The sequence below is a fragment of the Apis dorsata genome, unplaced genomic scaffold, assembly GCF_000469605.1.
Source record: "Apis dorsata unplaced genomic scaffold, Apis dorsata 1.3 scaffold_129, whole genome shotgun sequence".
In the NCBI taxonomy this organism is placed as follows: Eukaryota; Metazoa; Arthropoda; class Insecta; order Hymenoptera; family Apidae; genus Apis; species Apis dorsata.
The window spans coordinates 148,793-173,572 of record NW_006263422.1 but is presented as its reverse complement, the minus strand read 5'-3'; the positions used below and the strand labels follow the sequence as shown (position 1 = coordinate 173,572).

The following is a 24,780-nucleotide window of genomic DNA, read 5'->3' as shown; positions in this document are numbered from 1 at the left end:
AGGATTCGAACCTGGAATCTTCTGATCCGTAGTCAGACGCGTTATCCGTTGCGCCACAGGACCATATTGATAACAAATAATACTTTATAAAATAATAATACTTATAAAATATAAATAAATGTATGTATACATATATATGTACATATACATATACATATATATATGTCATATATACATGAGCATAAACTTATTATTAAATATTACTAAAATTATTCCAGTTCTTATTTTTAATAAGATATATTAAAAAAAAATCTTATAAAAAATAAAAATAATAAAAAATTATAGTAAAACCAATAATTGTCATTTTATATAAATATATATAAAATTCTTTTATTCAGTAATTTGAAAATTAAATTTAAATATATTTTGTACATTATTAATATCTATAGTATTTTCATTTGAGTTTGGATATAATGCGATAGTTTTCAAATATTGTTTTTCCTTTGAAGATATAGAAGAAGATGTAGAAACAGCTTTCTTTAAAAATATACTTTTCTTATTTTGATTGGTTATTGGTATAAATTTGATAGAAAAGGCAGTTTTGCCAAATTTTTGTTCGTCCAAAGCCATTTTTTCTCTATAATTTCCTAAAGTATTACGCATTACTTGTCTCTTTTTTATCAAAGAGGCATTATTGCTCTTTAAAATATTTATATTTCTTTTTAAATCATGCATTTGTTTTTCAGGAAGCTTTCCAGTGGATAAACACATTTCTAACTGTTGAACACACCAACATAATTCTAATTCAAATTGATCTTCAACTTCCTGGCTCAAACCACTACTAGTTTCTACACAAGTATGTGTCAATTTTGATTGATCTGAAATCTTTTTATTCATTCCTGTTTCCTTAGAATTCTGAAATTATTATTTATTATAGATTGAGAATTATTATTAATATAAGCTATAATATGTTTTGTATAAATGTTTTGTATAAATAATATGTTTTTGTATAAATTAGAATTAATATAATACTATTCATTTTTTAAATTTATAATAAAAAGAAAGAAAAAAGAAGATTTTATAATATTTATATATACCGATCTAGATTTTGGAGGCATTTTTTATTACATTAAAAATAAAAGATTTAATGCTTCTTTTAATTAATTATATTCGATTATATAAAGTATATGTGTACGTATTGGCTATGTTTTTATCCTTGGACTCTTAGTCTTGAATAAAATAAATAAACAAGAAGAGCAAATTGTCAAAGAAAAATGGAAATAGCAAAAAATTGAATATTAGCGCCATCTTTTGAATGTAGAGACATTTTTCTAAAAGATGGCAGTAGTTTCCAATTCTTATCTTATCATTTCTATGTTTTTGATATTCAAAAGATGGCGTTGGTAAACAATTCTGATTCTATCTCTGTCTTTCTCTTATTATTTATTATATTTGTCTGTATTTAATGTTTAATCTACGGCACTCTGAAGATGGCGCTGATTCCTGAATTTTTATTATACCTCTGTTCTTTTCCTATTATTTCCTCTCTTTGTCTTTACTTATTCTTGGCTACTACATAGGTACGGATATCAAATACATTTTCATCATTTCTTTTTTAAAACTGTAATATAGTTATCTCGATTTTTAATATAAAAGATAAACATTTTTTTTTATTGTATGTGTGTGTGTACGTATATTTTATATATATTTTTATATATATATACATATATTACATATTGTTTCTTATATACTATATGTAAGAATAAAAATGTTACTATTACAAATGAATTATGATTATTTTCTATAAATATTAAAAATCTTAGTAATAAATATACATTGATTTACAAAAACAAAATAAACAAGATATACATAGTGGAATTAAAGTTAATTATTTTTAGCGTTTATAACAATGTATATTTATTAATATAATTATAGAATAAATATCACGTTCTCATTCAGACGGAAATAAATTACTTATAACGTGGCAATCTATGATATTAATAATTTTCTATTATTATTTTCATCTTATTTACATTTTTTCTATTTATAATTTATAATAATATGTAATTATAAAGATATGATATTATAAAGATATAGAATGTATTTTTATGATAAAATTGTTTAATTTATTTTTATGTTAAATCTAAAATACTAAATTTAACGTTAACACGTTAACATATTAACATTTTAATTAGGCATATTTATTTTATTATACAATTAAATATCATTGTGGAATCAAATATAGTTATGAGTTTTACAAATAAATATTTATAATAGAATTTATTAAATACGATATTACAGCTGTTATATATTAAAAGTACATCAATTTTAAAATTAATAAACTTTTAGTTTGAATATAAAAAATAAATTTATAATTCATATATGAATTTGGTAAATGATTTTTTAATTGAGATTTATAATTATTTTTCAAAATTTATTTTTGATATTTTTTTTTTACAATATTTTTCTTTAATTTTTTATTTTTCTTTTCATAAACTTCGAATTTCTCATCAAATTCAAATATTATATCATATTTCTTATTTCAAGTTTGTACAATTAAAAAAAAAAAGAATTTTTTATTATATATGTATATTATTATATTATATTATATTACATATGCATCAATATATTCACGATGAATCTCGAACATCACAAATTTGATAACTATTTTTCGATATAGAATTGATTATAAAAATATTTGATCACATTAATTACATGATGTAATTCATATAAAATTATACTAGTAAAAAAGAGAGTGATTCTCAACTTTCTTATATAACATAATTTCTTCTTTATTTGTACAACAAAACAAATATATAAACACATATTGAAATGAAAATCTAGTAATATAAATAAAAATTTCTATTTTATTTATATTTCTTGATTTTTAAAAAATTATTATTTTAACTTCATAGAAAATAAATATAATTTTATTTTTTTTCATGATAGTAATTATTAATCAATAAAGAATACGATTGAAATAACAATTTTGTATTTTTGAAAAGTCTAGTTAATAAAGATCAGTCTTTTGGATATTCAAAACGTTTGAAACGTTCAAATTAAGCTCTGGAATTATCTTAGAAAAGATATTATAGATTTAAAAAAAGTGCAGTGATGTGTTAATTTTTCGTGATTCATTCGGATTAACGAATTTATCTAACTTTTCCTAAATACATTACGAACTTTTTGATAATAAAAATAATTGCATGCTTCAATCCAATTAATGATTACATTAAATTGTTTTTTATTATTTAAATAATTTTTTTTATAAAGAAGATTCCTTAATCTTAATCTTTTCGGATTAAATAATTCTTATAAAATACAAAAAAATGGAGGAACTAAGTTAAAGGTTAGTTTAGAAATAAATACATATATGTAGAGATATACAAATTTTAATTTTGTAAGAAATTAAATGAACTGATTTATAAAAATAATATAATTATTATATTGTTACGTTATTTTGAAGAAAAATATCATATATTGTTATTTTTATATAAAATTTATTTATGCTATATTTTTTATGTAAAAATTTCTATTTCCATTTCGTAAAATATCACTTCGAAAAATTTGTGAGATCAAACAATATAAAACGAAAATATTTTCTATATTACATAAAATTCAATTAATCTCATTTATCATACTTCATCATTCATTCAAAATTCAATCTTATAATTATTAATTGTAATTTAAAATTAATGATAAAAAAAGAGTCAAATTATTTCACTTTCAACTTACTATCATTCCTTATAACCTCACTTTCATCCTAATTCTTCGTCTTTCGAAAACTCTATTATATCAAACGGGCCGTTGTTGATTAGTTTCATTCCACAAAGTCATCGAGATCTCCTCTGGCCTCTTCAAGATATGATTTTCCGGAATAGTATACGTATTTCTTCTTGAGAATTTCAAAGATTTCAAACGAGGAAACCACTTTAGCAAACGCCACCATTTTTTCCCGGATTCATCCACATTCACAGTGGTATATTTTCTTGAATTTTTCAAACATATATCATTCTTGCGTTTAACCTCATTCGAAAGTATATCTTCGTTCTTTTTGTTGATATTGTTTCGGATCGTATCTATTTTTAATTGATCAACAAGCGATGTAAATTGTTTTGAATTGTCCTCGTGTCCAGAATTTCCGGAATAATCAGTACTCTCATGAACAATTCCAGTTCCAGCCGTTCCTATGTTTCTCGATCCACCAATCGCTCTTTGCTGCGATCGAGACAGGCTCGAATATGAACGTTGTTCATGTCGTATCGGCAATCCGGGTATTCTGCAACTTCTCGATAGTGTTTCCTATGAAAACAAAATAATGTCTGGTGATTAAAAAGTTATTTTCGATTGACATAATAATAATAGTGGAACATAAGAGAAATGAATATGAATAGATAATCGATTATTACCGATAATTGTTGTTGATAAGATTCTCGATAATTGTTCGAATGACGAAATTTTCTCGAGTGAAGTTATTTCGAGTGTATTGTTATATTAATTCATTAAAGAAAATAAATGGTAATATAATTAATCTATATTAGAAATGATTGTAATATTGGATAAGAATTATAAAATTAAATGGAGATTGAAATATATTTCTAATATATATGTTTCTTTTGTTATAAAAATAAAAGATATATGATTAGTAAATAAAATGCATTTATATATTTTTAGAAAAGAATAGGAAGTTTGCTTGTTCTTCAATTATAATCTATAAAGTTTCGATATATTGGAATAAATAGCATAATTAAATGTTAATCAAAAAGATTATCACAATTGATTAATTCGAATTTCTAATTATTTACGTACATTTGTACTTAGGAAGATATTACTCACCATAAATGCAACACGAAATTTATTCGACATGATATTGTACAATATAGGGTTAATCGTCGTAGAGATATAATAGAATACACCGGATATGTAGGTCATGAGAAGATAGAGGAACTCGATCCATTCGCTATTCGAGGATATGTGATCCTCGGAGTTTGTCCCATAAATGGCGATCAGCCGTTGAACATGAAATGGTGCCCAACAAATAAAAAATGCTATCACCACTGCAACTGTAACAAATCCCATAATATTTCTGTTACATTTTTTCAAAATATCGTATTACTATTTATTCATTGTCTTTTATTTAAAAAGAAAAATTGTTAAAAAATAAAAATGTAAAATGTTTTTATGATGAATGTAATAATAGATCCAGTATCAATGATTGTTCCAATTGATGTCAAGGAAATTTATATAAAAATTATATGTTCGTCCTCTTATTCTTAACGACAAAAAAAATCTTTTGAAAAAAAATTATGTATTTCTTTATTGTAATAATTAAAATTTTGTAATTTAAAATTTAATTAAAATTAATTAAAAAAAAGCAAAAATAATTATTTCAACTTAACCTTAAAATTTATTTTTTTTTATATATCTTAATGATTAATAATTTTATTCGAAAATATACTTTATGATATATGAATTATATTTGTGATTGTAGAAATTTTAAAAATATGTTTGTTATAGCATAATTAATGAATTTTTTTCTCAATTATTTCAATCGAAAATTTGAGACAGATTGTATATATTCTTTATATTTTCCTTTAAAAAAAGAGGATATAGTTTGATTTTATGAAAATAGATTTAGAAATAGATTTAAAAATTAAAAGAAAAACATTATTACTTACAGCGATCATGATGAAATGAAATATCTTCATAGCAAATATAAATAAATAATAGATTTTAAATCGCTAAGTCTCAAATATATGTGAAGTGAATATGTTAAAAATATGTCAAATTGAATAAATTTTAAATTATATAAATCTGAAATAAAAATAGAATTGGAAGAAAAATGGAAAAACTTTATTTTTACTAATAATTACTTTTTAAGTATATGTTATAAAAATACGTTAATGGAACAATATTAATAATAAAAAAATCTTGTGGGAAAAATTTAATAAACGAACTACGCACAAGCACTTTGATGGATCGATTTGATATCTAAATTTATTTTCATAAAATCAAATTAAATCCTCTTTTTTTAAAGAAAAATATAAAGAATATATACAATCTGTCTCAAGTCCTCGATTGAAATAATTGAGAAAAAAAATTCATTAATTGTGCCAATAAGTGATTGTTTTTTGTGAGATGATTTAAATTAAATACAATGGATTAGAAAATAATTTTTAAAATAAAAAATCACTAATAATTTAAGATTAATATTAAATTACTTTTTAGCAATTTTTTTTAATCTCTAAGCATTATAAAGTTTATAGTATGATAAAATAGCAAATAGATTTGGAAAATATCACGTAATTTGTTAAAAAATATTCCCAGAAATGCTTAAATTCATATTTGTGAAACTAAAAAAATTTATAAATAAATATATTATTATTTATTTTATAAAATCAATAATTTTATTGAAATATTTATTATTCTTTTCATGTAAAAAATTATTTTACTTTATTATTGAAAAATTTCTTATGATTTTTTTAAATCTAACGACTAGGGATATTTTTTTTATTAAAAATTATATTCTTTAATTTTTCAAGTTCCAATTATACTAAGTTTAGTTTTTACATTAACTTTATGTTTTTTTCTTTACAAATTTTATATATTTTATTAATAATTAAAATGAAAATATTCTTTTTGATAACTGAACTAAATGTTGAACTAAAATTCTCTAGTATTTATTCATAGGACTTTATATCGTAATTTTCATATCACAATTCATATCGTAAATTTCGTATAGTTTTCATGAAATAGAAACTTATTTGACTTATATCAATAAAGAGTAAATGTTTAAGAAAAAATTTGTAAATTTTAATTATTTTGATGGAGAAAAATATTTTTAATAAAACTTGAGTGCAATCTGAAAGAAGAAATAACTTTACATAAAAAAGATTATTGGAGGATTAATGGTGATTAAAAAAACTAATGAAATTATTTTTAATTATTTTTGATTAATTATTTTTAATTTAATATAATTATTTAAAAATTATTTTTATTTATTTTATAGTTTATAGTTATATAGTTTAATTAATTTATAAAAATTCAAAGAATAGTCGACTTCAAAATAAATTTACGAATAATTATGTGAATAAATCTGATATAATGAAAAATGATATAACATATAACTTTATTTTGTCTTTCCAAAAAAGACAAAATTCTGTTAATCAAATTAATATATCATCATTTAAAATCATAAGATATTACATGACATATTTAAAAATCTAGAAATATGAATATTTTTATATTCACATTTATAACAGAAAAAACTTTTCGAAGAAAATTTTATACATTTTTTTTCTTGAAAAAATTTTTTTTCAAATTTTTTTTTTGATTTTCAAATTTTTTTTATAGCTAATTCGAATTATAATGCAATAATGAAATATTTTTTATTTTTACGTTTTCAAAGGGAATTAGTTTATATAACTAACATAAATGTGTGATGATATATTATACGATTTTTTTTCACATAATATTTAACTTTTTATTTAAAAAAAATATATAAATAAAAAAATAAAAAAAATGACAAAAAGAAATCAAAAACATAAAAAATTGAAGAAAAATAAAAAAATGATTGAAGACAGGTTATGTTTCGGTCCAAGTGTATTATTCTGTTCAAGTTTATATGATTATATATAAAGCGATATTGCGTTGCTTTTGAAACAATATGCAAAAATTAGAATTGATATGCGACTGAGGTCAAGATCAGTCAGGTTGTAACATATCAACCTACCGCATATGTTTTCTTTGAATAATTCATTCATTGGAGGTATATTTATTTTGTTGATTTTAAATTTCTTTCGAGAAACTTTTTTGGGCTTTTTTTCTTAGGACCATTCGTAAATGTTTTTTTATTATTTGATTATTTTGAAGGCACATTATCTTTTATATATACTCATATGTATTTTCACTTGACGAGTTGATGTCAAGTTGGAAAATGATGGATTAAGATTAGATGAAATTTTAGAAGACAATTATTGATTGAATAAGTACAGATTGATTTGAATAAGTTAGTATTAGTTCGAAAACTTTTAGCATGAAAGCAAATACTTAAGTTAGTGTCTAATACTTACCTTAACCTAATTATCTATACAAAATTTATAATATAATATAACATAATATATCGAAGTTTCTAAAGTTTCGATATAGAAATATTGATTACATAAGTTCCTATTATTTTAAGTAAAATAATATTATAAGAATTTTAATTTTTATACATTTCTATTTATTTTAATTCAATCCATTATATGATTCTATTTTTTTATTAATTACATAAATATATCTGAGTACATTATTTATACATTCTATTTGTTTAAAAAAAATCTATAAAATATTTTGCAATTATTAAAATTTCGATTACCAAAACTTTAATGTAAATGAAACGATTAAACACTTTCAGGAAGAAAACGCGGAAATATCAAATATTAATATTTCGAAAAGAGTTCGCCATAAGAAGTCAAAGAAAACATGTTCATATTCGCGAGATCCTAATCTCATTAAGTCTTAGAAGTTTTTCTAAGTTGATACGTCATAAGATCAAAACGAAACCGGTGTCGAAACAAAAGTCAAATATTATCAACGAAGTTTGACTTGGAAACTATTATAATAGCTCAAAAAACAACAAAATGGGTATCATCCTGTTTGTAAAACGTGACTCGTATAAATTCTGTCTAAAGATCGTTGGATGCTACACTAAAAAATTCATCAATTCTCGAAGGTAATCTTTTCTATGATATTAAGATAAATCGTTTTCGTAGAATTTCCAATTTCTATTCTGTGCGAGCCATATTTTGTTTATAACATAATTAAAACAATTTTTACAAAAGATTAAAATGCTCAAAATAAATTAATAAAAATTAGATTAGGTTAGGTTAGGAATAATAATTGCAAAGATACAATAGATAATAGTTAACTTCTTCCAGGGATGAATTTATTAAGATTATTAAGGATGATTATTTCTTATTTACCATTGAATTATTTAAAACATTCTTTTTTCTGAAATTATATTTAAATCAAAGAAAATTAAATGTACATATATCATGTACATATACAATGTACATGTATCAGTATTTTTTAAGAGGTTAAGTATGTTGAAAATATACATGTTAACTAACAAAATTAAGATTATTTGTTTTTCTTTCAATAATTACTTTTTGCTATTATTAATTAAATAAAATTTTTATGCGAAGAAGATAAATGATTTATGCAATTATAAGTCTCACAATTGATCATCGACGAACTAACGATGAATATGATAGACGAGAAATACAAAAACAATGGCATAAAAAAGAAGATACTCAAGAATTTTCTGGTGTATAATATAATCAAATGAAATAATTAACATATGGATTAAGTTAGATAACCCAATTAATGAATTATGGAAAAATACAAATGAGAAAAAAATCGAGGTCATCAAGGATTAAGATTATGAAAGCAAAACAAGGTGGAAAAAAAAGAAATTTATATAATATGTATGTAATATAACAGAAAGTAAAAGAAAATTAATTGTATTCTATTAATTAAGTAATCAATGATTCAATTATTCTTTCGAAAAAAGAGATAAAAGAATGAAAAATGAAAAAAAAAAAATGAATAAAAAAGAAAATACGTATAAAATATACTTTCGATGAGTTTGCAATCTCGATAATGAGTTGTTAGAAAGTTGAAATAAACCGTCACTTTTTTAAACATTTTTAAATTTTCCGCTAAGAATTACTGAAATTGGCCTTCATTGAGATAAAAGAAGAAATCAACGCATTATAGGGAGGAAAAAGAGAGATAATAAAAAGAAAAGATAGTTTCTAGGACAAATTGCTCTTCAACTTGTCTACTTTATCTATTTTCAATTAAACTCGTAAAAGAAGCGTTCTTTTATATCGTTTCCGGATGTTTTTTATGTAATTTGTTTTAAAAAATTTCTTTCAAAGATGCACAAAATAATGAAATCCTTTTTATTAACTATGAATTGATTATCTTTCATTTAATTAAAGTGATCTGATGATTATTTGTTCAATGATTGTTGATTGTTGTATCATAATTAAGTAAATAAGATTTAATGATAAATATATTTTTAATTATATTTGTCGTCAAAAAGTCTTTTATGGAAATTTTGTTTTCAAATACTAATTAATTAATTATATACTAATTAATTATTATAAATCTTAATGATAATACAATAATAATAATAATGATATAATTATCTTAATGATATTTTTTATCAATATATTGCAAAATTGAATAACTATATCTCGACTATTAATGCAGATTTCTCTTCCACTTTCATAAAGATAAAATGCATCAAAGTTTATTCTTAATAAATAATTGAATGTGGGCCAATGAAAAATTAATTAACTTCTTAAATATTATTAATACAATTGTCACAATTGTTGATTGAAAGACAAAATTAAAATGAACAGTATAGATATAATATAAGATTAATGAAAAATATGGAACACTATAGAGGAGGAGTGCACTAAAAATATTAAAAAAGAAAGAAAAGTTTCATATTAGAAGTATAGATAGAAAATCAAGATACGGTTTATTGTAACATTTATTTTTTTTTTATATTCAATTTTTAATTATAAACATATAATCATTTAAATAATTCGAATATGTTTGACGTCCAGTTATCAACCTTGATATAGCGTTGAATACGTTAATTTCATTTACATGAATCTTTTTTTCACTTATTCATTGACGTGATTAGAATTGAATAATTCTTAACGATCCTTAGAGAAAGTAACTATTTCTATTATCGCATAAATGTATCCAATTGAAATTGTATACGTGCTTGTGTAAATTCTTTTTTGTGGAATTTATGTCAATTGCAATGATCATTTGTAATTACAGTAATTAACGAAGATTTTCAAATTAATAATTTTGTGCTTGATCGAGAATGTAAAGTCATGCTCGGGTTAGATCGATTACCATTAAAATATTATTTCATGTAACGATATAATAATGCATGATACATGAAGAAACATAAAGATTAATGACAATTGATTATGATAATTATTATCGATATCAATTTACATTTTAAAATTTTCGCATATTAATGTATCAATAATTATTTTCACGTTTAATTTAAACTACTTTCTTTCATGTTTTCTTACAATTTTGAATGTATGATTTTTACAAAAAGATACCAATTATTACATTAATTATAAATCATGTAAACTTATTAGAATATAATTCTTAAATTTATAATGTTTTGAAAATATATTTATAAAGATAAAAAAATTTTATTGATTATTTTTTGACATATTCTGAAATAAAATCGATCAAAATTTTATCAAAATGAATGAATTCGATTTCTAAAAAATTAATTCTTAAGAAAATTACAGAAGAAAAAATTGAGTTCTCAAATTTAACTTTTAACTTCTAAAGTTATTTTAAGATAAATTTACATAACTTTGTCATGATTATTTGCCTATTAAATCACTTCCTATTCTTCTATTGTACTATAGTATAAAATTCTAAAATTAAAAAGAAATTAAATATACATCTTCAATCCCTGATCGAGTTTTCTTAAATCTATTATTATCTCTGAAAGATAAACCTCCGTAACTTTATCATTATTCGCTGGAAAACAGCTCTATTACACTTTTTATTAAAATTTTATTTTGATTTTAGATGAATTTTTCATCGAGTTTTCTTAGAGTTGCCATTATTGTCATTATTGCCTATCAGATATCACTTACATAATCTTATTAATTTCTATTAATATCAGAAAAAATGAAGAAAACGAATGATTTATAAATCATATTACAATACTTATTTTCACGTTGAATACATCTTGAATATATTTTTAATTTTTTCAGACGTCAATTTGTCAGAACCCATGATTATATTTACGATAAATTAGTTATGTTAATGAAATATTAACAAGTAACATCCATTAACAAGTTGTTCCTAATTTCAAGTGCATCTTGAATTCTATTCCAATTGATTTCATGAACTTTACAGGAAGATTTTAATATTTTTGCACTTAGTATTATCTTCAAACTCTAGTCATCAACTTTAAATATAATAGAAAATTCAGAAGAGATGTTTTATTTATAGTATTTATAAATTAAGATTTTGATTGAAAAATGGAAATAATCACTGTGATATTTTTTGATTTTTTTGACAATTATTTTGAATAAACTTATCACTCAATGATCTATCAATGATCAATCAATGGATAATCATTGATAAGTCAATAATCAATTCAATCAGTTAATTGTCAGTCAGTGATAAATCAAACCAAATTTGTCAGAGGTCAATGAGTAATGATTACATCAAATCGCCAATTATATCATCATAACAGACACCAACGGTCAATGGCCAGTTAATTTAGTCAATGATTAGTCATTGTTAATCGATTGTCAGTCAAGATACTTCTTTTCTTTCCTGATTCGAATAATAAATTTAAGATATTTTTATAATTAGATTTTCTATTTATTATCCATTCATCGTTATATTTTAATTCTTTGAATAAGAAGCTTTGCATAATGCTTTTCCTTTATTCGAGATACATTCAGGAATAATGAGCCTTCCAAAGATATATCATTTATCGTGATACAATGAAACAGTAACTGCAATTATACTTATCCACCGCAAAATTTTTGCTCGTATTCACGATCGATACAATTATCACTTTGGAACGAATTTCGCTGTTTCTCCTTATTAATCTCTGGTTTAATTATTCCAATCTCACATTAATTAATTACAGCTATCATCAAGGACGGCGAGAATTTTGTTCTTAATCATACAAAATTTTATATTCATATTTAATCCCAGTTTTTTTTTATTCTCTTCATGTTTTCTTTTCAAAAGAATGGAATTTATCACGAATTTTTTCCAAGTAGTGAAATAAATAATTTTGTTATGCAGTTTCTTTATTTATTTTTTCTTAATTTCGAGAAAGTTGTACTGCGAGATGAGAGTTCTTTTTCATTAAAACTATAATTTACTTGTAAAAAAGACGTTTCCTCGATACAATTGCACTTTGATTCCTCTATTGTTTGAGTGATTGCAGGGTAGTTGATATCGGATACTCTTCCGACGAAGAAATCGCTCGATGAAAGGAAAAACTTTGATCGAACTATTTTTTATACATTTCTTATTGTTTGTGTATTCTCGAAGTTTCTTAAGTTTGATCATAAAAGAATGTTATATCTCCACAGTAAGATTTACGAAGGGATGATGGAAAGGAAAATTCTTTTTGAAAGTTTCGATAAAAGAATTAAAATAACGAAATTAATCGAATAATTCTAATTATTAAATTATCGTTATAATTCCTTTTATCTTATATGAACGAAAATTGATAAAATCCTCGTATTTATTATAAATTCAACGAAGTTCTGGAAGTTTCAGTACATTGTCTAATCGATGATAATGATATACAACAAAATAAGATAACAGCAAATTTCTGACATTCTTTGGCCATTATATCCTTTTAACCTTTCGTCAAATAGATTATCATCTAATTATAGACTAAAGAAAAGAAATTATTTATATTATTTTTATTCATTGTTTATCAGTTTCCGGGGCAGAAGCCAATTCGATGGTATCAGCCAGAATTATACCGAAAGATAAGATCGATGCAACGTGCAGAAGCATTGTTGTTTCTGAGCTATTTATATGAAACTTCCATGTTCAAATATACGCGTGTACATATGTATAATTGCGAAGTTTAATGAAGTTTGATGATGTGACCTACTCGTGCATGACAGATGAATTAGATTCATACGCAGTGTTGATGCACACGCATTCTCAAATAACATTTCAACCATGTACAAAGTGTTAATATATTTGTGGAATATCTCTAAGTCATTTCTAAAATAAAATATAAAAATTATGTATAAAAATTTACTTGAGTTATAAGCAGGTTTAAAGTTTTTTAAAGAAAGAGATGAAATGAAAAAGATAGAAAAAGAGAAAGAAGAGATGAAACGAAATATTTCTTTGTTTCATTCTTGTTTCTTCTTGTTCTTCTTGTTTGATTCTTTGTTGAATTGTCACATTTTATTCTCGTATATTCTATAGTGTGATTCAATTAAAATAATTGAAATAAATAACAACAAAGACATATTATGAATTATGAATTCGTTTTGGAAGTTTATGGAAATAGAACAAATCTTGAATTTATAACGAGTTGTGATATACATGTGGCTCGATTGTAAATTCACGATTTCGTTGAAAATTTTCTCATCGATACAAACGATAATTACTAATAATAAATTAGCTCGATCAAAGAATATCGATGACAAGAAAATATTTTATAAAATTATTTGTGATCCGAATTTTTTTCTTGACTTTATGTATCTTGGTCCTAAAAAATTAAATAATTATTATCTTTTTCCTTTATTTATTAAAAATTTTAATATCAATAAGATTCTTTCGATTTGTTCGAATTTTCTAAATTATAAATAACAAATTTATCCATAAATTTTTGTTATTTAAGTAAGTTTTATTTTACGATATGTACGATCTTATTACTAACACGTTGATATTAATATAATCTATTTGAGAAATAGTTCAAATCCTTGAACGGTATAATTAAATTTATAAATAAATATTCCATATGTTATTAAGCATATATTATTGCAAGTAATATCAGAATTTTTATTAGATGTACATATAATTTATTACGACGCAAATCGAAAATGATCGTTAAACGATAATTGACATAATTAAAGCAAATATATACATATTTCTTCTCTTGTATTATTTTTTTTTTTTTTTACTTTTCAACGAGAAAATATTAAAAATAAATTCTTATGTACGAAGAGATCGATTTGACAGGAATCTCAAAGTTTTGCAAAAAACAGCATCCATTGATATTTTTACCAATCTCATTTCCATATATCGTTTATTTCAAAATCTTTTTTTTTATGCATATATATAACATTCTTCCTTACCTAGGAATCGATATATTATTGATTTTATCTTCGATAACAAGTGTGATAAAATAAAAAAAAATTTATAAAAAATGCATATACATATTTACATAGTTGATCCACGAATTCTTCTTCGAAAATTTATCGCACGATCGGAATGAATTTTTTAGTTATTATGATTGCAAAATTTATTGAAAATTTAATTGTTAATTCGATTAATTTTTATCGTTTAATTTTCTCTTTAATTTTTTTACAGAAACGGAATATTTATCGACTATATTTATTTGTAATAAACATAATAAAAAATTATTACTTTACAATTTTCAAGTTTTCTTTTCATTTTCATTGCATTTATTACAAAATAAAGAAAATTTATCATTATAAGAAATATTCTGCTGATTTCTGAAATATTATATTAGCTCAGATGATCTTCTTGTCATCGTGATATGATCGATTGAAATGTATAGTTGGTAGTTTGTGCGATGCTTCCGGTTTTTTTTCATAAAGAAGGACAAAATTTTCAAAATTATCAACGTTGACGATATCAATGTTGATGATAGCGTATTTAGAAATTTATTATTCCGTCTTTGTTTCTTAAAAATTGTCCCAAAAGCTCATACCGAATGAATAACAAACAGAATTCCTCGAGGATCGTGTAATTTGTAAAATTCTCTTCTTCTGGTGATATTCCACGAAAATATTAGTAAATGGCTCGATTGTTAAATTTCAAGGCAGGATTTCAATATTTATGCATCTTCTTTTTTTTTTTCCTTTTGAAATTTGTTTGCTAGCTCGGATGTCTTGATAATTTTAATAATTTTGAATTTTTTGCCATTCGAAAATAATCAATGTTGATGATTCCGAAGAAATCATGTTTATTAAATGTTTTTTGATCATACAAATTTTCAAAAATTAAACGACCATTCAAACTTTCTGCAATTTGAAAAATTGAAAAGTTTTTTTAAAACACTCTCGAATAAATAATTATTATTATTATTCTGTAATTTCGTTTTAAACAAACATTCCGTTTCTTCCCATTACCTTTTACAGATCTTTATTTCCGGAAAAGGGTGACTCGAAGTTAAGTGGTGTTGTCTTAATTTCCTCAATCCTTCAAAGATACTTTTTTCCCTTTCTTCACACTGAAAAATCGTTTCCTTGGAAAAATCGATCGAACTCTATTTCTTTTTACTTCTTAAACAACTCATTGATACTCGATAATTATTTCGAATCAATAATCTTGACTTTTTTATCGAGAAAATATATCGAATTTCTTGTCTGATAATAATAAAATTATTTGATATAGAACAATTCTTTTGCAAATTTTAAATATAACATAATGCCTCTATCTTTTAAATCAACTATATTTGCACGTTATTTTAAACGTTGTACCACGTAATTTAATCTCTATCAATTAATATTATTATTGAACCAACAAGTTATAAATTGTAAATTATAAATTTCCTTTTCATAAATAAGATTATAATTAACTTCGTTACCAAACACAAATTCATTCAGCACCAACAACTTATAAAACAATCGAAGGTTCTAATTTGATCTCAGTGTTATAATTTAATCTAAAAACAGACTGATTTCATCATACGAATAGACATTTCACAGAAATATCATCAAAAATCATCAAGTATCGTCTATCAAGTATCCACTCGAGTAGCAATAATATAAATTGCTAAATATATATTCCTTATATTCTTAATACAAACATTCCAAAACAATGAATGAACAATTACCAAATCAAACTCACCAAGCATCTTCAGCACTCTTCTCGACGACCTTCCAGTCTGATGCCTGCAACTTCCTCCCACGTCTCTCCCCCTGCTCCTCTTCATCATGTTCGACTTCCTCAACTTCAAACCGATCAAAGCGTACAGCACGGTGATGAGGCTCATAGGAACGACGAAGAAGAGGAAGGTGGACAATTCGAAGGAGTGTTGGAGCAGGATCCTCTTCACAGTGCACATCACCACCTCCGGATGCGCCTTGTGTTGCACGAGGCCGAACTGCAACGCCTGGGGCAAGGCGAACGACAGAGCCACCAGCCATACGACGAGGATCAGTTTCACCGCCCTGGTCAGCTTGGACATGGTTTGCGACAAAAATGGGTGACATATGGCCAGGTATCTCTCGACGGTGAACGCCGTGATGGTGAGGACAGAGGCGTTTGTCGATGTCTCGGCGGCTAACCCACGCAGAATGCAGAAACCCTCGCCGAATATGTAGGGATACTTGCACCACACCATGTAGATCTCTGCTGGGAGGCCTGAGGCGAGCAGCAACAGGTCTGACACAGCCAGGCTGAACAGATAATAGTTGGTCGCCGTGTGCATTGACTTGTTGCGCGCGATCACTATGCACGTGCTTATGTTCCCGATTATCCCCGTCAAGAAGATGGACACGTAGATTATGGTCACCGGGATTACGATGTGCAATGAGTCTCTGTGAGGGACTGAATTGGGGGACGAGTTTATTTCGTTGTTCGTGTTGTTCGTGTAGGGGATGGAGAAGTTTTGAAGGGAGGAGAGGGCGAGATTGGACACGTTTGGGAGGATGGTTGTTAGGCGATCCATTATTGATCATTACATGTCGTGGAGAGTGCTGTGGATGTGGACATACTTTGGATTGGTGGCGATTTGATCACGTTTGAAGAGCTGATAATTGGAGAGCGATTTAGGTAGAGGTTTGGGTTGGATTCGTTTTAGGTATTTGGTTATATGGATTGGATATCATTCCTTGTGATACTCTGGTGGACGTTGGATGGACATACTTTTGTGATGTTATTTGGATTGATTTAGTCTGATTGCATTGTAAGATTTTGATGGTTGATTGGGAATGGAAATAGGATTGTTAGGATTCTTTTTAGGAATAGGATTTTTTAAGTACAGTTTTCATTTTCTTCTTATACATTGCACAAGATTCCTTAATTTTGTTCACTTTTAAATTGTCACTAACTATCAGATTAAATATTCGATCTTCAATTAATCCTTTTTCCTTTTTTGATTTTCAAATTCTTTTTGAAATTTGTCTTTCAATGATTCTTCGATTTTCCAATCTTTCTTTGAGAAATAGAATAGAATATCCTCCAATCTCTTTAATTTTCTTGATCTCCAAACTCTTCTTTGAATATAGCAAAACAATTGTACCCTATTTTTCACATTGTTCAATTTCCTCTTGAGAAATTTCACAAGAATTCACAAAACGCGATTGTTTCATCATCTAGAGAACGTCTTCCAATTTTTCGGATCAAAATATCTGCAATTTCAAGTTTATTTATTTTTTTTTCAAATCTCCAATCTTCGAATTCTTCAAGAACGACGTTTCGTCATCGAAAACACAAAAACTTCGAGTTCTTAGACTCCTTTCTCGTTGAACCAAAACATCAATCTTCCTCCAATTAAATTGCAGATCTCTCTTCAATGAAATTTGCGACGATCCAAGGAAATTGGCCGAGTGGATACACAACGAAACGACGAACCGGCACGGATGCCGCGCGGATCACGACTGCGTTTGCCCTCGTCGCGATAAACGACGCCGAGCACCGCTTCTGCGCACCTCGAATCGGCAGAAGAACATCCTCGTGGTTTCCATCGTTCCTCTTCCCGTGTCCTGACCACCTCCCTCATCCATCATCTCTCCTCTATTCCACCTTTTCCCGCTAAAATGCTCCGCTATTTTTACTCGAACAAAAAGAAAAGAAATGGAAATTCCTTTCTTCCTCGCGTTTTTTCTTCTTTCGTTTCTTTTTTTCTTTTTTTTTTCTTTTGAGATCGGGATGAATATATTTGTTGGATAAAGTGGGGAAGAGAAGTGGGGATGAGACGAGAATTTATGCGAGTTCGCTCGAGTTTGGGGATGAATGGACGAGTTTGCGAAAAAGTGATCGGGAATTATACTTTTTTCTTTTTTTTCCTCTATTGGAAAGATAGATGTTGTTTTGTTCTTCCTCTTGTATATGTGTGTGTGTGTGTGTGTTTTTATCCGAGATATCGAATTTATTAATGCGATATAAAATCGTAATTATTAATTACAAAATTTGAATTTATAATTTTGTTTATTCCTTTCTTTATTTCATTAATTCATTTTTGCGAGAGACAAAAAGGAAATTTTCTTGTCATAATTATTCAAAGTATAACGAACACTTTTTTTTTTTTAGAATAATACATTCGACTCATCGTGATTGAGAATTTTGATTGGAAGGAATTGAATTTTCATACAAATTATTAATACATCAAAGATATACAGGAAATTTTAATGCAATACAAATTATAATATTGCATTTTCAATGCAGGCTATTAATCTTGTACTTTTATTCTACACACTGGTGGTTTTCAAAAGCAATCGTTTCGAAGACAGTCAAAGCGACGCTGAACTTTCAAACGACACCCTCCTCAACATTCGAAAGATGCAATCCTCTTTTCCAACTCTTGTCGGGTATTCGCTTCATTTCGCGTGGAAAACAATCTCTTCTTTATATCCCCTTCTTCCTCCCCATTCTTTCATTCTTTCCCTCTTTTCTTTTTTTCTTTTTTTTCACAAAAACGAATTTCTTTGCGGAACTCCTGTTCACAAATATCGAATTCTGTCCATGTCATTTAATTCCTGGATAAGACGTTCCATTCTCGAGATTCGAAAGAGTTTGTCTCTCCCTTTTCTTCGTTGGAACTTTTTGTTTAGTGGGGTGAGAGTATCGTCGATACGAAAGACATAATTGCTTCTTGGCTACTTCTTGGTTGAGTTATGGTTCGTTGAGTTTTAGTGGCTTGTGTGAGATCATTTAAATGATCCGAGGATGAGACTTTTTTGATTTATCAGAATTTAATTCTAATAGAATTTTAATAAAATAAATATTAAGAAAATTTTCTCAGATAAAAATATTTTCCACAATCATATGGGGATCAAATCTTCTCACTTTACACTTTAATTTCGACATACGAAATTATTGATCGCATTCCTCGTTAAATGCACTTTCTTGCTTCCCGAATTCTGTTAATAAAGTTTGATTCAAAAGCAATTTTTTTTCACTCGTGATCATCTACAGATACATCACATTTTTCCTTTCTCTCATTTTCTCTTTTTAAAAATTTTTTTATTGAAATATTATAAACAAAGGAAAATTGTTCAAAATACGAAGTTATATACAATTACGTACAATACATTAAAGAAAAGATTTGATATATTTATACAGAATATGCACGATTACCATTAACATATTCTGATTTTACAATCGTTAAAGAAATAATCGTATATAAAAATAAATGAAACGTGGTTAAAAATATTCGTGTATATGTAAATATGGCGCTTCCAGCCATGATCATCAATTAACTTTTTCCTTTACAATAATTCCTTTTATAATAACGAATGTAAAAAAAGTATCTTGAAACGATTATTATTATTTAAAAAAAAATTATAATCTCGAAATTTTTAATAATTTTTTCTTCGATAAACGAATTTGAATTAATATTTATATGCCTTCAACGTGAGATTAAATAATCTCGTGAAGATGGTTATTGTAAAAACTATTTTCTTCTGATTGAATGATTCTCATGTAACTGTATTCCACGACTCATTTTTCTTATCGTAAAAGATAGTGGACAGGAACGGGATATATCGTAAGATGAATGAGAATGAAACACGTGGAAGAGAACAGTCATATAATTTTTATTCGTTCGAGAAACTTGTATCGGTGTAATAAGATATCATAAACCTATAATTATTTCAGAAATATAATATTTATGGTATATTATACGATACATATAAAAAAGAAAAATTATTATAGAATAAATGCAATATCAAAGTTTTAATATCGATTTGATTAATTAATTAACTTGAAAAAAAGAGAATTTGAAAAAACGATGAGGAAATTCTCTTAGTATCGAATCAATTTATTTCAAAAACAATTTTATTGAAACTCTAGTTTGCATGTAGAAGAGGATCTAACAAATTGATTCCATTGGAAATTGATTCCATTGATATGCAATATTTAATTCAATGAATTTAATTAGCTCGTGGCAAAGCTTCCCTCTTTCATTTTTACCGCGAATTGAATTTCATTTTGAAAAATTTCCCTTCTTTCCGCATCATCTCGATTTTTCATCTTTGACACACTTTAATTAAACACGGATATTTATATAGATTTCTTGATATTTTATTATAACATTTTGTATGTTTAATATTATTTAATTTTAACTTAATTTTTTAATCTATTTAAAAAGAAACTTATGAATTTAAAAAAATAATAAATTTATAAAATTGAAGTCATATAAGAAGTGAAATAGAAAAAAGTTTTATACTAACCTTGACCAAGATTGACAATTTTATCCAAACACGTTTCAAGATATGAAGCAATTGTTTGTAAAAAGCTTTATAAGTTCTTAAGAAGCTTCGTCTTTCATCTTCAATATGAAAAAGTAACATGAGTATATGCAACTTGTATCATAAAATTTAATACCAGAAAAGAAAATCCCTAGAAAATTTCTTAAATCTTGGACTCAAAAGTGCATAAAATTATCCTCAGTTTTCGAAGATAATTTCACTTGTTTCTCTATGATTTTCCTTTAAAAGAATATGTATAAATATTGATTTATTAAATAATAAAATTTTAATAATGAAATATAATATCATTAAAATCAAAAGAATCCAAGATACTTTTCTATTGTAGTTAATTATTTTGAATGTAGTTAATGTAATTAATTATCTTGTGATATGGAAAATGAGTATATTATTGGAAACTTTGTTTTTCCAATTACAACATCTGTTTTAATTTTCTATAATTTATCTTATTTTTATATGATCATTGTATAATGATATAAGTTTTATTATATAATTTGTAATAAATAAATGTACACGTATATTTGAATAAATTATCCTTTTATTCGCGTTATCACGATGGACAATTGACTTAGATATAATAACGCATGATTATTCGTTTATTAATCTTAATTAAACTTAATTAAAATCCTATCGATATATGTGGCTATATATTAAGGAGATCACACGTCAATATGTTATTATATATGTTACTATAATACAACACTGTACAAAATGAGGAAATACGAGATATTTTCGTGCTATCGTATAGCTATTATTACTGAATTATTGGCTGAATTCAGTCACCAATTAAGCGTAAGCATTTCATTCGACAAAAGTAAGGTGGTATTATTTAATTTATTCATAATAATGTCGCCTACAACAGCTCGACTCGGTGCTTACAACCTGAAATGAAATTCATAAATTTCGAAACGTTAGATAGAATCGTATAAGATCGTTGAAATTGTTAAAAATCTGGAAAATTTATGGATGGAAATTTTATTTTTATATTTCTTTCTAATGCTCGTTTTCAAGGATATCGTTTTATCTTGAAAAAAAAAAAAAAATGGAACGAAACTTGAACTTGAGATAAAAGTTTAATGTAAAGTTTAACTTTAATTCACTTTATCAAATTTTATATCGTTAATTCAACTCTTCGAATCCATTACTGTAATTTCTCAGAGAAAAATTAATTTAATTTAAAATTTATTTGATAAAAAGTTAATTAAGAAATAAACAAACTTCAAATTTAAAAAAAAAAGAAAAAATAAAAAATATTCTGGAAAGAAACAAACGGTTTCATATTCAAGTCAAAATACGTTTTCGTTTTTGTTAAAATTGGAAAAAAAAAAGAACGAGATTTTCAATATCAACTGTTTTCAATTTACCTGAAAATGGTTGGACACGCCGTAGTAAGGGAAGATGCCACCAAGGATGTAACGATAGTAACCGTTGTGCCTAATACGATATTCACCAGCTTTGATATCCTCCGGGACCTGCCACGTAATGGTTACTTGACTCGAGCCGAGAACCATCGACATCCTTTGCCACTCGAATCTATATATCGACGCGAACCAAACGGAGGGAAAATATCGTTATTATTTGTCTGTCTGATGGTTGACCTGATATTGTTAGTCGATCGATACCCTTATTCCCTCCTTTTCTGTTTCTTTTCGTGATAGAAAATTTTTTGATATCTTGCTTCTTTTACGATTGGTTTGTATTTTTATATATCAATAAATATCATAATATACACGATATAATAATTTTATTCAGAGAAATTGGCGGTTTTTTTTTAAAAAAAGTATTGAGTCGAGGAATTAAAGTTACGATGTATAAGAATTTTATTCCATTTATCTTTGCGTTGTTTTGCAATAAAAATTTCATTTCGATAAATTTATAAATTTTTAAATTCGAATTTGAAAAATGTACGTACTTTGTCTCCCAATTGGCATCGGTGGCAACTGGCAACCATACCTCATCGACACCCAACCTCTCAATCGTCAGAAACGAGCTTTCAGTCATCAGATTGTTGCGTGGATGACCAGAAACCTGAAAATAAAATCCAATTTATGAAAACATAAAATTCTTTTTTCCCATTCTTGAATAATAAAGATGCAAAGATTGAAGATTTATCTAATCAATCTTTAATTTGACCCAGGTAAAAAAGAGTTCGAAAGAAATTTCATTCGGGAAATTAAAGTTTATTAGAGCTGAATTCGTGGTTATTCGTGTTTTAAATCATGTATTTCCGCCAGATTTGCGTTTAGAAGCGAAACATATTCCAGTTAAATGGATCACGAACGACTGATTCATCATTTTAAAGATGAATATTCACACACTCTGCTCAAATTTCATTACAAGACTTAATGTAACGTAATAATGGCGTCTGAGTAGCCATTATGATTCGTTATATCTGGGTCACGGTCATCCTCTTCTTTTTATCCAACAATTAATTTTTTTCTTATTATTAAACATTTATAATTTTATAAATTAAACATTTTATTTATTCGTTATCAATGGAAAAATAATTCGTAGATATTTCCCCTTTCATCTGAGTTTTAAAAAATGCCACTCATTGATTAATTAAAATACTCACAAATACTGCAGTGACGATATCGCCCGGCTTGGCCAATTTTTGAGGTTGTTTGATGCAATCCCCGAAATTCTTGCCCCATATTGGAGTATCGTAGAGAACAGGTGTTACGAAAGAAACGAGAGTCTTCTTTCTCAGATCCACAGGCGTTGGACCAGGCTCTACGTCCTTTTTCTGATATCGAACTTGTTATTACCTTTTATCTTTTTTCTTTTTTTACAATGGACTTTATTTTTTGAAACTTCACTTTATCTTATGTAAACAGCGCAATAATAAAAGGAAAAACTTTCTTTCGTATACTCACGAGAATGGCAGCTGTTACGAGTTCTTGGTATTGTTTCAAGTAAATGGTTAGCGTGTGGGGGCCGAATATCGTCGATGCACCTTCGTATCTTTGGATCTGGAAAATTTCGAGAGACGAAATATATTATAATTGGAGAACAACAACAATTTATACCACTTTTCTCATAAATTCTTTATATAAAATGTAGCTCTTTTTTTTTTTTTTTCGAAGCAATAATTCAAAGAGATTTTAGTAATATCAACATCGATGCAACGAAGGAGATGAAAGATCGTTCTAAACGGTAAGGATGATCTACGATATTACTTGATATTCCTCCGGTGTAGTGACGTAATCGCTGTAAGTATTGCAGAGGCCTGCGACTATAACGGAGGTTTCGTCGTCGGACGCATCGTTCATGACCGTTTTGATAGCCTCTCGCAATCTTCTTCCGGACATTGTTGTGAACTCTCCAGGCACACCGGCGATGACAACGTTCCCGATCAGCGCCACCTGCGTAGCCACGATTTTCGGCTGCCACTCGTATGGAAGTGTCATCTGTTCAAAAATGGATGGGGGATCTTGTCAATTTAGAATAAGGAGGAAAGGTTAGAAGAAGGGTTAAATGTATAAGGGTTGTATTTGTTGTAATTTTTATTTTAATTTCAATTTTATTGTATTTTTTGTTATTGTAAATTGAATATTTGGCATTATTATGAAAATAATAATTTGATGGAAAACGCGATGAACTTTAAGAATTA

At 26.1% G+C, this 24,780-nt stretch overlaps 3 protein-coding genes across 6 annotated transcripts in view; all 3 read right to left on the bottom strand.

Annotated features, from left to right (window-relative positions):
- Window positions 1–303: 303 nt before the first annotated feature.
- LOC102671117 (UPF0488 protein CG14286) lies at window positions 304–1,203 on the bottom strand. The gene is made up of 2 exons (XM_006612864.2): window positions 1,038–1,203; window positions 304–855 (listed from the first exon to the last, which is right to left on the bottom strand). Exons 1-2 carry the CDS (start codon window positions 1,056–1,058, stop codon window positions 331–333), a joined length of 546 nt encoding a protein of 181 aa, XP_006612927.1. The 5' UTR covers window positions 1,059–1,203; the 3' UTR covers window positions 304–330.
- Window positions 1,204–3,618: 2,415 nt separating this feature from the next.
- Window positions 3,619–17,738, bottom strand: LOC102681894 (pyrokinin-1 receptor-like). The gene is made up of 3 exons (XM_006612858.2): window positions 16,585–17,738; window positions 4,777–5,003; window positions 3,619–4,242 (listed from the first exon to the last, which is right to left on the bottom strand). The coding sequence occupies exons 1-3, from the start codon at window positions 17,405–17,407 to the stop codon at window positions 3,736–3,738; spliced, it is 1,557 nt and encodes a 518-aa protein (XP_006612921.1). The 5' UTR covers window positions 17,408–17,738; the 3' UTR covers window positions 3,619–3,735.
- Window positions 12,090–24,780, bottom strand: part of LOC102670798 (neutral ceramidase) — a 43,424-nt gene continuing 30,733 nt past the window's right edge. For 3 of the 4 annotated variants that reach the window (XM_006612861.2, XM_031509150.1, XM_006612862.2), the window contains exons 10-15: window positions 24,347–24,577; window positions 24,044–24,139; window positions 23,743–23,913; window positions 23,080–23,195; window positions 22,532–22,700; window positions 21,688–22,049 (exon numbers count right to left, since the gene is read on the bottom strand). In XM_006612861.2, coding sequence (XP_006612924.1) covers window positions 22,002–22,049; window positions 22,532–22,700; window positions 23,080–23,195; window positions 23,743–23,913; window positions 24,044–24,139; window positions 24,347–24,577 — 831 coding nt within the window. In that variant the 3' untranslated portion in view covers window positions 21,688–22,001. Of the gene's footprint in view, window positions 12,101–21,687; window positions 22,050–22,531; window positions 22,701–23,079; window positions 23,196–23,718; window positions 23,914–24,043; window positions 24,140–24,346; window positions 24,578–24,780 lie in introns of those variants that run through there. The other variant, XM_006612863.2, reaches the window with a different exon arrangement.